General features: G+C 45.6%; 1 protein-coding gene across 2 annotated transcripts in view; it reads left to right on the forward strand.

Moving 5' to 3' along the window:
- DLG5 (discs large MAGUK scaffold protein 5) overlaps window positions 1-17,434 on the forward strand; it is a 469,022-nt gene that overhangs the window by 410,904 nt on the left and 40,684 nt on the right. For both annotated transcript variants that reach the window (XM_029609514.1, XM_029609515.1), the window contains 4 exons: window positions 4,269-4,452; window positions 8,205-8,353; window positions 13,164-13,334; window positions 14,270-14,466. In XM_029609514.1, coding sequence (XP_029465374.1) covers window positions 4,269-4,452; window positions 8,205-8,353; window positions 13,164-13,334; window positions 14,270-14,466 — 701 coding nt within the window. The remainder of the gene's footprint in view (window positions 1-4,268; window positions 4,453-8,204; window positions 8,354-13,163; window positions 13,335-14,269; window positions 14,467-17,434) is intronic.

The raw sequence follows: 17,434 nt of genomic DNA on the forward strand, positions 1-17,434 counted from the left end.
CTGGCAACAAATTCCAGAGTTTAATTGTGCGTTGAGTAAAAAAGAACTTTCTCCGATTAGTTTTAAATGTGCCCCATGCTAACTTCATGGAGTGCCCCCTAGTCTTTTTATTATCCGAAAGAGTAAATAACCGATTCCCATCTACCCGTTCTAGACCTCTCATGATTTTAAACACCTCTATCATATCCCCCCTCAGCCGTCTCTTCTCCAAGCTGAAAAGTCCTAACCTCTTTAGTCTTTCCTCATAGGGGAGCTGTTCCATTCCCCTTATCATTTTGGTAGCCCTTCTCTGTACCTTCTCCATCGCAATTATATCTTTTTTGAGATGCGGCGACTAGAATTGTACACAGAATTCAAGGTGCGGTCTCACCATGGAGCGATACAGAGGCATTATGATATTTTCAGTTTTATTCACCATTCCCTTTCTAATAATTCCCAACATTCTGTTTGCTTTTTTGACTGCCGCAGCACACTGAACCGACAATTTCAATGTGTTATCCACTATAACACCTAGATCTCTTTTTCTAGGGTTGTAGCACCTAATATGGAACCCAACATTGTGTAATTATAGCATGGGTTATTTTTTCCTATATGCATCACCTTGCACTTATCCACATTAAATTTCATCTGCCATTTGCTGCAGAACAAGAAGCCAGTGGCCTGGTCTTTTCGGGCAACTGGCTGCTCTTGAGACTACCAGTGTTTTCGGCCTTATAGGGGAGGTTCTTCCCAGAGATCTTGTCCCTTCCATAGGTCTCAGTCCTTTCGCCCCTGTGGTCCTTTAAAGGATGTGGGCTCCAGAAGTGGAGCTTCCCGGTCTTCCTAATGAAGTTTTACAGGCTCACCTGGTGGTGCAGGAGATAGGTGATCACCTATCCCAGTTTTATCACAGGTAGATGCAGATTACTTCAGATCAATGGGTTGTTGAAGTGATTTGGAACGGGTATGCTCTAGAATTTCTTCACATTCCTCTAGAGGCTTTCATGATCTCTCCATGCAACTCCCTTCAGAAGAGGGTAGAAGTGGAAGTGATGTTAAAGCAGCCATTGAATATGAATAAGGTGATTCCTGTTCGAATCGCAGCAAAATACTGCCCGATATTCCATTTATTTTGTCATGCCCAAGAAGGACTGGTCGTTTCGGCCCATGCTGGATCTCAAGGGCATCAACCGTCATCTGCAAATCACGCATTTCAGGATGAAAACAGTGCAATCTGTCATAATGGCTGTCCAAGCAGGGGAATACCCCATATCTCTGGATCTGACTGAGGTGTAGCTACATATTCCCATCTATTGAGAACATCAGCAGTTCCTCGGGTTTACTATTCTGGATAGTCATTACCAGTTTCAGGCCTTGCCTTTCGGGCTAGCCACGGCACCCAGACCTTTTCCAAGGTCAATGGTGGTGGAGCAGTGGAATTCACACTTATCTGTACGACTGGAAGATTTGAGCCAAGACCTTGGAGGGGAGTCCTTGCACTTCCTGCAGATGGTTTCCTTGCTACAGGAACTAGACTGGGTGGTGAATCTGGCCAAGAGCAATTTGCAGCCGTCTCAGACTCTAAAATATCTCAGGAAGTAATTCGATACAAGGCAGGGCAGAGTGTTTCTGCTGGAGTCTTGGATTCACATGTTGATGATGCGAGTGCGATCTCTGAGGAACTCTGTTTGTCCAACTGAAGTCTTATCTACAGGTTCTGGGGTTGATGGCTGCCACATTAGAAATGGTTCGCTGAGCAAGGGCACATATGCGTCCTGTTCAGCATGCCTTGCTCTCCTGATGGCGTCTGCAGTTGCAGAATTATGAGGTGAGGCTGCTGCTCCTGGTATAAGTGAGCTCCCAGTTGGACTGGTGGTTACATGTGGACCATCTCAGGAGCGGAATTTCCCTGACCGCGCCGGATTGGTTGGTACTCATGACAGATACGAGCCTCTGAAGCTGGAGTGGGGGGCGCTTACTGTCAGGAGTTGGTGGTGCAAGGGTGCTGGATGCAGCAGAGCATGGAGGCTGGAGGCATGAGCAGTTCGGTTGGTGTGCCTGCGGTTTGATGAGTGGCTAGAGGCTCGGGCAGACCGGGTAATGTCCAACAATGTGACAAAAGTGTCAACAGGTGTCAGAGAAGATAGATGCGCTCATGGTGTGGGCGGAACAGCATCTCCTAAGCATTTCCGCTTCTCACATTGTCTGAAAGGACAATATCAGAGCTGATTTCCTCAGCAGGAGAAACTTGGACCCAGGAGAATGAGAGCTGGCAGATGAGGCCTTTCAGCTCTTTGTGAACTGCTGGGGCCTACCGGACCTAGACCTGTTGGCAACCTTCAGCAACACAAAGGTTCCACGCTTCTTCAGTCGCAGACAGGATCCGAAAGCGATGGTCATTGACATTCTTGTTCAGGAGTGGCCACTCAGCACCCTTCTCTATGCTTTTCCACTCTAGCATCTGATAGGCAGGCTGGTTGAGAAAATTGCAAGTCAAGCCAACACTGTCCTTTTAGTGGCTACAGATTGAGCTCAAAGGCCGTGGTATGCCGATGTCCAGAGACTTCTGGTGACAAATCCCTCAGGCTACTGCTTCGGATGGATCTCTTACATCAGGGGCCTATTCTGCACAAGGATCCGGATCCATTCTGTCTTATGGTTTGGCCATTGAAAGGACTCTGTTGTTGAAACAGGATTTTTCACCTAAGTTAATTGCCACTCTTCTTCTACCCAGAAATCATCTACTTCTGTAGCCTGTGTTAGAGTTTGGAGGGTCTTTGAGGCTTGGTGTTCTGAGCGAGGTACTCAACTGCTCAAGGTGGATATTCTGTTGATTTTGTAATTTTTATGAGACAGCTTGCTTAAGGGTTTGGCCCTTAACACCTTGAAGGTCCAAGTTGTAGCCCTGGTTTGTTATAGAGGAAGAGTCAATGGAGGGCCTTTATCTTCCCATCCAATGTGTCCCGTTTTCTACAGGGAGTTAAGCATCTATGCCCCCCGTTGCCTCTGTGGTTCCTTTACTTGGTCCTCGAGCTTTTGGCATGTCAGACCTTTCGACCGCTGCATACTCTTTCCTTGTGGCTTCTTATCTTGAAAATAGTTTTTCTAGTATCAATCTGTTCAGCTTATTGGGTCTCTGAGCTACAGGCTCTTTCCTGTCGTGATCCTTTTCTCCGTATGACTCTGGTTGCAGTTCAACTTCGGACTGTGCCCTCCTTTTTACCGAAAGTGATTTTGGACTTTCATTTGAATCAGTTCATTTCTCTGCCTGTCTTGGATGAATCTGAATACCATTTCTCTGCCTGACTTGGATTAAGCTGAGTACCACCTTTTGCATTCTTTGGGTGTCAAGTGTCATCTGCTGCAGTAATTGGACATGATTAAGTCTTTTTGGAATTCTGATCACCTGTTCGTGCTCCATGGTGGAGGTAAGTAGAGAGCACTGGCGACAGACAACAGTTGCTCACTGGGTTAAGGAAGCCATTATGGCAGCCTTTGTGTGCACTGAGGTTGCCTTACCAAAACAGATCAGACCACATGCTACTAGGGCTCAGGTGGTATTGTGGGCAGAACTTCATTTGATGTTGCCTGATGAAATTTGCCGAGCGGCGGCATGGTCATCTTTGCATACCTTTTCCAGGCATTACCACTTTGGATGTTAGGGTTAGGGAGGACACCATGTTTGTGCGGGCTGTATTTACTGGACTGCTGGCAGCCTCCTGCCCTTTTCGAGATTAGCTTTGGTATATCCCAGTCGTTGGGACTGATCTACCCGAATGCTAAGGAAGGAGAAAGTACTACTTACTTGATAATTTCCTTTCGTGATGGGTAGGTTAATCCCAGACCTGCACTCAGCTGCCGATGTTTGAGTTTGTGGTTAGCCTCTTTTAGGGCGAGCAAAGCAGAGAATGAGTCCTCCTCTTTATTCACTACTGGTAAGTTACTTCTCTAGTCCTTAGTTTGCTGGATATGTCCTTCTTTTGGCTGAGCTCAGTGTTCCTATTGATTGAGAAATATGAATGGTGCCTGTTGCTAATAATGCTCAAGAATAATCATTTTTGTCCACAGTTTGGCTTTTCCAGAGGATACTGGCAGGTTGATGTCTAGGCAGGACTATATGGCTGTGACGTCAGCTTTTGCTCCATCTCTATCTGCTGGCAGAGGTGCATAATCCACTGGTTGGGCTTGACTTACCCATCACTAAAAGAAAGGAAGTTATCAGGTAAGCAGTAATTTCTCTATATAGATAGATAAGATAGATATAATACAAATGTTTCTTACCATTCAAGGGTGCCTGTTGATCCAAATAAGAAGACATCTGAGCCTAGGGTTGTTGTCATCAAAAAATCCCAAGTGGAACTTGGAATCCAAATATGTGGTGGAAATCTGCAAGGCATATACGTGGCAGATGTAGATGATGATAGCCCCGCTAAAGGATCTGATGGACTTGTAGTTGGAGATATGATTCTTGAGGTAAGACATTTCATAGACAAAATTAAGATGGTTCAATCCATCAGAATCCCCCAATCTCCTTTTATTTTGGAGTTCATATTCGGGACAGTTCAGCTATGAAAGAACAGTGGTAGAGGAAGAGAGTTAATTTGCAGGTCAGCAACACTCTTTCATACAACAGAAATGCTCGTCTGACTGCCCAATTTCAGCCATTACCTCCAACCTAAAGTTTATAAACTCGGCAGTAGTCTGGATTGCAGAGCTCACTTGTACCCCTCCCGTAAATGTTCACTTCTTAACACTTGCTCATTCCTGAAAATAGTTTGTACCAGTTGTCTCAAAACTTTAATATTAGAAGCAAATAAAAGTACTGTAAAGATTACATAATCCTTTCAGTGCCCATTTTTATGAACTGCAGAGTATGTGGGCACAGTCCACATACTCTGCAGTATGCAGAGCATGCAGTATGAAAGCTACACTTTCAGAAAAGAACTCTCTCTTCCCTATCCACCATCATACGTAAAAATTGCCAGTTGAAGACAAATAGTAAATGCCCATCTGTGCAGTGGATTTTGGATGTGTGATGGTTCTTCTCCCTCTATTTTTAGTCCTATTTCTTCTAAGAGCATAAGAAATGCCATGCTGATCAGACCAAGGGCTGTCGAGCCCTTGGTCTGATCAGCATGCAAAAGAGACATGCAATATCTGGTTTGGACAAGCTCCTGAAGGAAATGTTGATAAAACATTAGCATCCCGGATAGTAAGAAATTAAATACAGATCCAATTTTTGGGATCTGCTGGGTACTTGTGACCCAGACTGGCCACAAGTCCGGGATAGCAGTAACTTTCTCCAGTCTACCTGGATGCTAATGTTTTATCAACATTTCCTTCAGGAGCTTGTCCAAACCTTTTTTAAACCCCTTCCATACTACTATGTTATTACATAAGCGTAACCAGGTGGTTGTAGGCTTCATCCCCCTGAACACAGTGTGGTGTAGTATAAGTAAGCTTCTCTAACCCTGTGATGCCAAGTCTGCATCTGCTGTGAAAGTGAATTCTCAGCTTCCCATTTTTATTGATCTTTCATTTTTGGACAAATGTACTTACAAATTACTGTATGAAATTACATTTGTGATGTTTGCTAATATGGTGTTTCAGGTAGAGGGGAATTGCCTACTTCTGCAAAAATAGTGACAAAGCAAAAAATACTGTTTTTAAACAGGCTTTCTCTGTGAAATTTAGTAGTGTTGTATTGTTGCATGGGTGAATGGAACCTTTTGAATTGGTTCCATCTTAGGCATTATGAAGTCAATCTTAAGTCCTGAGATTGTTATTTGTTGGGTGCACACAGGGAGGATAACTCAAAACAAATGTGCACAACGGCATATATGTGTGTATATAGCCACGTGTAGTTTTACCAGAGTATTTTATAACCTGCGTGTTTTATAAGATGCGTATCTTTATCCTTCAGCATACGCTCATTTGTAGGCTTGCATGCAAATAAATACATTGAATTGAAACAACATATATCAATGGATTGAATTTGCATTCTTTTCCTACCTATTTTAAAAATATTTGCATGTATATTTTACACTCAAAAGTAAAGTGGGACTTACTTGCATATTTTGGGATTTAGGCGCATAAATTGGCCAAATTTAAAATGTGCACATCACGGAAATTAACCAGTTTTACCAATTTAGTCTTCCAATTCACCCAATCTTTCTCCAGGTCATTGAGACTCTCTTGATCATCAGCCTGAACCCCCTCCTCCCACAGTTCGCATAGACCTCACACCTGGTTAATAGTACACAATAAACTCATTTAATATTGTGTCGGATAATTAGCAGTTGTAAAAATGCACGAATAAGGTGTGAAATGTTCATACATAAATGTCTTTTAAAATAGCAACTTTTCTATATTTCCATTAAGTGTTGACCCCATCCCAGAATGCCCTTAGTCCTACTGTTTTCTATGCATGTGTATATGAGTGCGAAAGTGAATATACACACAGATTTTCTAGCTTTATAAAATACAGAATATGCAAGTAAGGACTACTTGCGCGTGTATAGACTAATTTTTCCATATATATAGGACAATGCAATATAGTGTGCTCGGCCAAGCGCATGGCTTTACATGCATCTGGACACGCGTTTTGGATGCACGTCTAAAACCTCTCATGCAATAAGGGGATTAGCGTGTCCAAAACGTGAGTCCAAACCAATGCGTAGCTGATAGCGCTCATCCCATGTAAATTCATGTTGATGAGGTTATTAGCTATTACCCCCCACCTCGATGCAAAAAAGAATTGCTGCGTGGCCACGACATCCATTTTAATGCTGCAGATTTAATGCTTGCCTGGGAGTAGGCATTAAAGCATGCGGCGCTCAAGGGCTGATTAAAAAAAAAAATAAAATCCTGCTTTCTGTGATTCATCCTATTAGTATACTAAATAGGAGGAACCACAGAAAGCAGAATTATGTCCCGCTCAGGAAAGCAGCATCTCCAAGGTCTGGCCAAATTGGAAACCCTGCCTGGTAGTGAGTGAAGGAGTGAATACATTAATATTAACTGTTGGGCACTTGATATTAATTTATTCACTCCTTCACTTCCTGCTGATTGGGCCATTGACTGTCACATGTCAATGAAAAGACTAATCCCTTTTCAGAAGGCTGTCCCGAAAGGAGATTGATCCTTTCACTAACAAGTGTCAGTGAAAAGGACCAATCAGGAACAGTCCTGTGGTGGTTGGGAGGGAGCTCTGGCTAGGCTGTTCTAGAGGCACAGCCCCTTCTCCTGGGCACCTGATGCAGAGCGCTAGGGATGCACAGATTACCCATTGCATGTCTCTTTTTGCATGGCAGCTCATTTTCCTATTGCAACAAGCGCCCAAAACAGGTGGGTGTGTGCGCATTCAAAAAAATGTTCTCCCAGTTTGGGTGCACATTTTTTATGCGCCGATATTGCATCGGCCTGATAAAGTTTTGAAACCTCACCAGTAAGTCTTTAAAACATGGGCTTGTTTCAGAATAGCTTATACTCAAATTGTATGGTTATCTTTTACATTTTGCAGTTTGTTTTCCTTCACTGCTGGAAAAACTGCTTTTTAGTCCTATTCCTTTCTGGGTAGACGTTATCTACTGCAGTGAATTTGGTACAATAACTGCTGTTATGCTGTAAGTCCATTTCTTACAAGATCCACCACAGGGGAAAATCCTGCTGTGCTCTCTTCTGTAGTTCTTCTGGCGCTAATCTCCTGCAGTCTCTTAAAGCAGCTGTACTTGTTTATTATGCCATAAAATATCATTTTTCCTGTTTCTTGACTATATTCTTTCATATTCTTGTTTCTTCTTTGTCCTTTTTTTTCTGTCAGATTTTTTATATTTTTGTTTCACATGAAAGACTTACTTTTTTTCACTGTGGCCATATGCCCATCTATTTTTGAAGACTTCCAATGATGATTTTTAAAATCTCGTAAAGTATAAACACTTTTTCTGGATATCAGTGAGTATTATTGCACAACTTTCTGATGGTGAGCAACAAAGCAGCCCCCACCGATTCACTGCTAATCCTGCATGGCAGATTTTACAGCTTGTAAGACATTCAGACATTTTTGGTATTTTGCTTAAGGAGCCAAGTAAGAACCAGAAATGTAAAAGCTTGTATCTATAGTTTTGTTTAACCTGCTAAGTGAAGTAGTTAAAACAAAATGCCGAATGGTGGCACTGCTGCTTTTTTCAGACTACATCAGCTCTCCATTTTTCATTTATTTACAGTATGCTTCTATTGACATGCGGCATAAAACAGCAGAGGAAGCCTATCTTGAAATGCTAAAACCTGGTGAAAATATTAGAATAAGGGCTCAGTACAAAATAGAGGAATTCAATAAGATTAAAGATTTGCCTGGAGATGGATTCTATATCAGGTACCAAAAAATGCATGGTCTATACAATATTGAGCATGAATCTGCAGGGGGAGTAGTATTAGTGGTTTATATCTATTTTCATGATCTTGCTACAACTCTTTGCTGAGATAGGAACCTCCATCTTACTTTTTGCTTTTCTCCAGCTAACTGGATAGTGCCAGCTCTTGAGACCATCTACTCACGCTTGGATATTTCAGTCACAAAATTCAAGTATCCATAGCATAACAGTTCCCTGTACGTACCAGGATCAGTCCAGACTGCTGGGTTATGCCTCCCTTCCAGCAGATGGAGTCAGAGAGAAATCTGAAAAGCACCACCCATATAACCCGGGGTGCCACCTGCGATCCCTCAGTATTTTCTCTGACTCCAGCAGATGAGACATACCCTGCGGTCCTGGTCTTGGTTACCTTGGGGCCTTGCCCCACCAGGTTTGAAAGTTTAAAAAAAAAAAAAAAAAAAAAAGCTTTAATGCAGTTTTGGCACCTGTGACTGGGTCATTTAAAAAAAAAAAAAAAAGAAAGAAAAACAATTTTATAATAATAACTAGATAGAACAGGGTGTGAGATATTGAAGCAGCCCTCTGTAGGCAGGCTCAGCAGGGCTTGGTCCTGCTTGTTTTTTCCCAGAGATTTTTGCTTCTGGCCCGGTGAGTGAAGGGGGAGTATTTACCGGTGGGCCGGTCACTCTCCTCCTCCCTCAGAGACGTTGCATCTCTCTGCCCCCCCCGCCCCCCGCCGTCCCCTACGAGCTGACTTTAAAAAAAAAAAAAAAAAAAAAAGGAAAAGGACAAGACATTTAGATAAAGGGCTTAACTTGCCTGGAGCTGTCCTTCTGTGCTCAGCTGCACCTGCCATCACTCCCGGGCCTCCGGAGGGGGTGGAGATCGCCACCCGGCTGCACACCATGCCTCGGGGGATGGCATGCAGCTCCTGTGGAGAGCCGGGGCTCCAGCTCTCCCGCGAAGGCCTCTGCTCCTGGTGCCTTCCCGGGGGCGAGGGGCCTTCACAGTGTGTCGATTTGCCGCGGGGGGGGGGGCGCCGGTTTTGCGGCGCAGCAGACCGCAAGGAAGCCACGAGGCAGGGAGGTAGGGGCCGAGCTTGCTCCCGATTAACGCGGGAGCGGCAGCCATCTTGTCTGCCTCCGTTGCCGATGCTGATGACTCGGAGGAGGGAGGGGACCTCCCTCCCCCACTCTCCCCACCTCACAGACTGCGCGGCTTGCCGTCAGAGCCAGCTCCTCCTTCAGGCAAGGCATCGGGGGCTGCCTTAAATCGGCGGCAGCCTTTTTCTTTAGATTTATTTTATTGATGCACAGAGCTTTTCTGGAAGCAGAGTCTGAGTGGGATACTCAGTCTTCCCTCCTAGGCAAGGCCTCGAGGGGCTTGGTGGATAAATTTCCGGGTAGGTTACCCGATCTGGTGGATCCGGTTCTGCAGGATCCATTCCATTTGGATGACAAGGGGGGATGTAGTTGCGCCGGTGGAGGGGGATGATCCGCAGGTCCTGCGGCTGTTCCGTAAGGAGGAGCTGGATAACTTAATCTTACATGTGCTACAGGAGCTGGAGCTTCCCCTGTCCCAGGATGCCTCGGAGGTATCTACGGGTGATCCGCAGGCTTCTTTGGATCTGACGGAGGCATATCTTCACATAGGGATACAGGAGCACCACCAGCAGTTTCTCAGGTTCATGGTTCTGGGGCAGCACTACCAGTTTCATGCCCTGCCCTTTGGCCTGGCAAGCTCCCCTCGCATGTTTACCAAAGTGTTGGTAGTGGTGGCGGCGAGCTTGGTCGGGAAGGAATTTTAGTACATCCGTACCTGGACGATTGGCTCATTCGGGCGAAGTCGGAGCATCTCTGTCGCACGGCGGTTCGTTCGGTTGCAGTCTCTGGGCTGGGTTGTCAACTATGCCAAAAGCCAACTGATGCCCACCCAGGTGATAGAGTTCCTGGGGGCTCAATTCGATACGCTGACGGACAAAGTTTCCCTACCCATTGAGCGCATGGACCGGTTAATGTTCCAGGTTCGGCGTCTTCTCTCCCTCTCCTCCCCAGTGGTATGGGATTATTTGCAGGTTCTTGGATATGTGGCGTCTACCCTGGAGTTTGTCCCTTGGGCCTTTGCACATTTAAGACCATTGCAGAGGGCTCTGCTCTCGCGTTGGGATCCCAAGTCGGAGGAGTTCCAGCTACCCCTGCCTCTGCTCGAACCGGCCCGGTCCAGTCTGTCTTGGTGGCTCAATCCGGATCATCTATTGAAGGGGGTCTGTCTCGAGAACCCCCAGTGGATAGTGGTAACGATGGATGCCAGCCTCTCCGGTTGGGGAGCAGTGTGCCAGTCGAGGTCGGCTCAGGGCCGTTGGATCCCCTCGCAGGCACGATGGTCCATCAACAGGTTGGAGACCAGAGCAGTACGGCTGGCCCTACAGCATTTTTTGCCACTACTACGCAACAAGGCGGTACGGATCCTTTCTGACAATGCGATCGTGGTGGCCTACATAAACAGGCAAGGGGGCACCAGAAGTCGTCCCGTGTCCGATGAGGCCGACATGTTGATGAGCTGGGCGGAGCGGCACCTCGCCCGGATTGCGGCATCTCACATCGCCGGGGTCGACAACGTTCAAGCGGACTTCCTCAGCCTGAAACAGTTGGACCCCGGAGAATGGGAACTGTCGCAGGAAGCGATGAGCATGATAATGCGGCGAGGGGGATCCTGCACCTGGACTTGATGGTGACTCGTCTGAACGCAAAGGCGGCTCGTTTCTTCAGTCGCAGACAAGACCACGGATCCGAAGGGGTGGATGCTCTGGTGTTCCCCTGGCCGCCGCACGTGCTTCTTTATGTGTTTCCTCCGTGGCCTCTCATAGGAAAGGTGTTGCGTCGCATAGAGTCTCACCAGGGGCTGGTAATCCTGGTCGCTCCCGAGTGGGCAAGGAGGCCATGGTTTGCCGATCTGATCAACCTAGCGGTGGACGGTTCGCTATGATTCAGCCATCTACCCAACCTGCTGCGGCAGGGCCCAGTATTTTTAGAGGAGGCACATCGCTTCTGTCTAGCGGCTTGGCTTATGAAAGGAGGCAGTTAAGAAAAAAAAGGTACTCGGAGACAGTTATTTTTACGCTTCTTCGAGCTCGAAAGACTTCAACGTCGCTGACCTATATCCGAGTCTGGAAAGTCTTCGATTCCTGGTGCCGTGAGTTCAGTTTGTCCCCTCGTCGGGCCACTATCGTTGACATTCTGGCATTTTTACAAGCTGGGTTGCAAAAAGGCCTATCCTTCAGTTCACTTTGAGTTCAGGTGTCGGCCCTGGGCAGTCTCCGTGGTAAGGTTGATGGTCGTTCCATAGCGGCTCATCCGGATGTGATGCGCTTCTTGAAGGGGGCTAAGCACTTGAAACCGCCGGTACGTGCCGTTTGTCCGTCTTGGAGTTTAAACTTGGTTATACGGTCTCTTTGCGGATCACCTTTTGAACCATTGAAGCGAGCGACTCTTCAGGACTTGACACTTAAAGTAGTATTCCTCGTGGCCATTTGTTCGGCTAGGCGCATCTCCGAGCTTCAAGCCCTCTCCTGTCGAGAACCTTTTCTGCATATTTCGGATTCGGGTATCTCTCTTCGCACAGTACCTTCATTTTTTGCCTAAGGTGGTTTCCGCCTTCCATGTTAATCAATCCGTCAAATTGCCAGCCTTCTCTGAGGAAGATAAGGATGTACGGAAGTTGGATGTCCGTAGGGTCCTATTGCGATATTTGGAGTTTACTAATCTGTTTCGATTGTCTGACCACCTCTTTGTTCTGTGGAGCGGTCCTAAGAAAGGGTTTCAGGCTTCTAAGACTACTATCGCCAGATGGTTGAAGGATGCTATTGCTTCTGCTTACATATGTTGCGGGCGCCCAGTTCTGGAGGGTCTTAAGGCGCATTCTCTTCGGTCTCAGGCGGCTTCATGGGCGGAAAGCCAGTGTGTCTCACCACAAGAGATTTGTCGGGCGGCCACGTGGAAGACCTTACACACGTTTGCTAAGCATTACCGGTTGGATGTGAGGGATCCAAAGGCGGATTCCTTTAGCGGTAGTGTGCTTCGCGCGGGACTCTCCAGGTCCCACCCCATTTAGGGCAGCTTGGATACATCCCAGCAGTCTGGACTGATCCTGGTACGTACAGGAAAAGGAAAATTAGGTCTTACCTTCGATAGCTTTCGTTCCTGTAGTACCAAGGATCAGTCCAGATGCCCACCCGTACTCAGGAGAGTCCAATCAGCTGTTCATAATTTCTTGATAGGTCGTATTACAGGTCCGTTGCTGATCTTGAGAAGATTAAATGATTATAATTGCGAGTTCATGTTGCTTCATTTATTGAATAAGTTTAGTTTTAACTTGATCTAGTCATGGGTTGCAAAGTGTATTTCAGTTTTATGTTACACACGGCTTTTTGGTGACAATGGTTTTTTCATTCTGCTTTGTTATCAATAATACTGAGGGATTGCAGGTGGCACCCCGGGTTATATGGGTGGTGCTTTTCAGTTTTCTTTCTGACTCCATCTGCTGGAAGGGAGGCATAACCCAGCAGTCTGGACTGATCCTTGGTACTACAGGAACGAAAATTATCGAAGGTAAGACCTAATTTTCCTATTGTTTACTCTTTTAGAGGGCTTGTACTGCGTATCATCATACCATAGCAGTACTTCTCTCTACTAATCTGTAAAGTAGCATTCAGTGTATTTGTGTTGACCGTGACATTTGTGGAACAAGAACTCTGCTGGATACACTCTGTGTGCAGTGCTGTGGCTTATAAAAAACTTCTCTGTTTTGTTTCAGAGCACTTTATGATCGACAGGCAGAGGTGGAGCAGGATTTGAGCTTTAAGAAGGATGACATTTTGTATGTTGATGACACTTTACCACAAGGGAACTTTGGTGGCTGGATGGCCTGGCAGCTAGATGAAGGCGCACAAAAGCTTGAACGGGGACAGATACCCAGCAAATACATGTTAGTTAATACCTTTCTGCATTTTTTTTTACTTCATAGCTGCAGACCATCTGAGCCAATAAGTTTGGGTATATGAATCCCATAAAGCTAGTTTATTATCATTAACATCATTAACTATCTTTATGGCTTTGACACCCTTCACAAAATACCTAGAGGAACCTTCTGTTTCTGAACAGGATTCAGATCTTTAAAATATGTGTGAATCCTTTTACTTTATTTTGTGTCTTATTTTAAAAGATTTAGAGCCTTTAAAAATGTAATATTTTTGCCAGGGATAGGGCCAACATTTTGCTGAGCTCCAGAGGGAGCCACAGTTTGTGATCCTTGGCCTAGGACTTTTGCTGCGATGACTGCCCTGAGTTCGGATGGGGATGGGGGAGAAAAGCTTGTTGGGAATGAAGGCTAATCCAATAAACTGGAGGCCCAAAATAAGCAGGAGACAACTGCTGGTAAAGTAAAATAATAATAATTAAAAAAAAAAAATATATATATATATATTTATTTATTTTTAGGCATGTTTCACTAGATTTGAGAGTGCATGCATCTCTCTATCAGTCCATAATATCGTTCTTAGTTTCTGGGACACATGCAGCCACACTCCCTTACTCAAGCACACACACTGCATTTAAGGCAGCACAGGATCCAGGTGATCAGCGGATACCCCGTGGTATTTTTGAAGGGGGTTTGTGGCAGGAGAGGTAAGTGACATTTTCTTCAGCTGAGGAAGGGAAGTGCACCTTATGCTTATAGAGTTCAGAGTTCAAATTCATTTTGATATACCACTTTTCCTTAAAATGTAACTTCTTTATTACTGGTTGTGAAATCACTGCTTAAGATAAGAGCTTGTCACTCTGCAGTGGTAGTATGGTGGTATAAAATAAGACACATTTGAAATTAGAAATATTCTTTTTTAATTTGTCTGAATTTTTACATAGGATGGACCAGGAATTCTACCGCAGGCACAGTATGTCTGAGGTGAAAGATGAAAACAGCTCCAGTAAGACACTGTCCGCAGCAGCTCGGAGATCCTTCTTTCGAAGGAAACACAAACACAAGCGTGGTGGCTCCAAAGATGGCAAAGATTTATTGTCTCTTGACACCATCAGTACAGACTCCATTCCTTTCATGGATGGTGAGCTTATGCCTACTTATTTTCAGTACTTTATGTATGTAAACATTAGAAACAATGTAAGAATGCTAATTGTTTGTGGCTTGCACAGATTTTATTTACTGTGCATGTGTAGGAGCACAGCAAATGTTGGCAGTTAAAGGTCACTTAATTCATCCAGTGTGCCCAGTTTTCCCCTCTGGTTCTCTTCCGGTTTGGGTAGAGGAACATACAATTTCCCATACTGAAATGAATACCAGCTTCTCTCACCCTCCAGTCTTTTACCAAAATGCTTATCCCTGTTCCTACCACTGCCCTCTTTATTTGTCCCTAACATGTTTACATTTTGTTACAGTGCTGGCCTCCATTAATAGGCCACTTTAGGCCTTGTCATCTTCAGTTCTTACAAATCCCATACATAATTCAGCATATAGGGCCCTCCTATGTCTTACCATCAAGCTTTGTAATAATCCAGTTACTAAAAGCTTATTAGGCAGCCCTTCAAAATGTTTGAACACCCTGTGCTGCTTGATGATAAGTTTATAATCATGGTCACCCTGCGCAGATAACCTCAGCTTTTATAGAAGCCTGTTGCAGATGTTGATCCTATATAAAACATTTCTTTGATGTGATCTAGTGCAAGGGTTGTCAGTGAAGGCAACAGAAGGTCCAGTTTTCAGGATAGCCACGTGGGAATATTTATCATTTATCTGCATACATTTGGTCTAAGAAGAAGGCTAATTTGTATAGCTTGGTTACCCTGAAAACCTGAGCTGCTTGTGATCCCTAAGGATCAGAGTTGAAAAATTCTGCTGTGCTGGAAAGTGTAGTAAACACAACAACTAAAAAAACAGAAGGGAGTTAGTTCTTGCTCTGATGGGAAAGCCTTACAAGGCAGTTTAATGCATTTCAATTAAAAGAACATTTTTAGAAAACTAAACAAAACCCAGCCCTGATGAACTTTATAGTGGCCCTACACAAGATGGTCTTTTAGCAAGAGACAAAGGAGTGTCCCTGCCTACCGTGTCATGGTTGTAAAACATATCTATAAGTGTGCTGAAAGAGAAATTAGTCATTTGCATAGATGTTTGTAATTAGAAAAGAAAATACTTCTTGTTTTCCTTTTACCCTACCCACTGAGAACCATGAGGCTAGCTGGAAAGTCATCTCTGAGACTGAAACCCTAAGTGCTGATCTCTTGAGGGTGGAGGTCATCTTCCTTACCCACTAGTATTCAAACACATCACCTTTATGTTGTGGCCAAAGCCTGCTAGAGAGAATTAAGGCACTGGTTTATAATGCTGCTACCTCTTTGCCCTTCCCAAGCACTATGGCCAAGTCAGGAGTCTGATAAGTGCATTGTTGGAAAGCAGATGGGTATATAGCTGTAGCAATCCAGGGTTGCTTAATGGTTGTCTAATTGGTAGAAAAGAATTTTGAGCTGAATTTAAAGTAAACATTCTCAACTTGCATTCCCTGTACGTACCAGGATCAGTCCAGACCACTGGGTTATGCCTCCCTTCCAGCAGATGGAGTCAGAGAAAAAGCTGAAAGGCACCCCCTGATAACCCAGTGTGCCACCTGCGATCCTTCAGTATTTCTCTGACTCCAGCAGATGAAGGGTGGCATAACCTGCGGTCCTGATCCTTTACAAAATTCTTGATTATTTATTACGTGAAGGGATTCTTTATCCTTAGTGCCTTTGACTAGATCAACTTGTAGTAAAAAAAAACAAAAAACTAGACAGGCGAGAGTAAAGATCACTTTCTAATAGCAGGCAAGGCTGGGCTTCTGCCCTATGACCTTAATGCCCGGAGAGTCTTGATGCAGCCCGGTGAGTTGGGGGGATTTACCGGTGGGCTGGTCCCTCCCCCCATTCAATTCTAGAGATGTTTAATTCCTTTGGTGGGAGCTACTAATTATTGATTAAGCCCAGGGACGTGCATTCCCTTGGTTGAGCAGCTCTGAAAAAAAAAAGCCAGCTGAGCGAGCCAGGTGAGATCTCCCAGGTTTCCAGAGAGGGTGAATTACTTCACTCAGCTGATTTTTGTTTATTGCTTAGCTTACCATGCCGCGGGGATCGCGGTGTGCAGCTTGTGGAGAGCTGGCAGCACGGCTCTCATGCGAAAGCCTCTGCTCCTGTTGTATCCCTGGGGACGAAGGTCCTTCACAGGTGCCGATTGCAGGAACAAGATTAGCTGTGCCGCGATCGAGTGGCTTAGGTAGGAGTCAACCGGCTCAAAAGCAGAGGCCTGCCCCATCTCTGCTAAACACGGGAACGGTGGCCATTTTGCCCGACTCGGGCCCTGATGCTGCTCAGGGGGAGGGGATTTCCCGCTGCTTTCTCCACCTACGTTGAGCCCTGAAAGACCTCGCGATTCGGGGCATGATCCTTTCCCCCCTGCCTTGCCTCCGGGGGAGGGGCCCTTAAAGAGGCAGCATCCGTTTTCTTCACAGTTTATTGTATTACTGCACAAGGCTTATATGGAAGCAGAGACAGACTTAGATTTGCAGTATGCTCCTCCTGCAAAGATCCCTAGGCCTGCAGAGGATCAGGGGGCTCCTAGGATCCTACTACCCCGTCCAACCCCTGACACGGAGGTACTGGTACCTTCCACTCCTCCTGAGCCTGCACTCCCGGACCCCTCCCTGGTGAACACGAGTGACGACGTGGACAATTCCGCTCAGGTCGAAGGTGATAACCCGCGGGTGCTCCAGTTATTTCGCCGGGAGGAGCTGGACCCTTTGATTCCGCATGTGCTAGCGGAACTGGATATTCAGGCTCCACAGCAGGTGGCGGATTTTTTTCAGGGGACCCTGTTTTGTTGGGTCTTCAGGCTCCTCCTAGAACCTTTCCTTTTCACCCGATGCTCTTACAGCTTATGACCCGGGAAGCCACCCTATGGGTTAGTAGGGCCATGGAAAAGCTTTACCCGCTGCCGGACGAGTCCTTAGATCTTCTTAAGATCCCTAAGGTGGACACGGCTGTTTC

Source organism: Rhinatrema bivittatum, chromosome 7, assembly GCF_901001135.1.
Source record: "Rhinatrema bivittatum chromosome 7, aRhiBiv1.1, whole genome shotgun sequence".
Lineage (NCBI taxonomy): Eukaryota > Metazoa > Chordata > Amphibia > Gymnophiona > Rhinatrematidae > Rhinatrema > Rhinatrema bivittatum.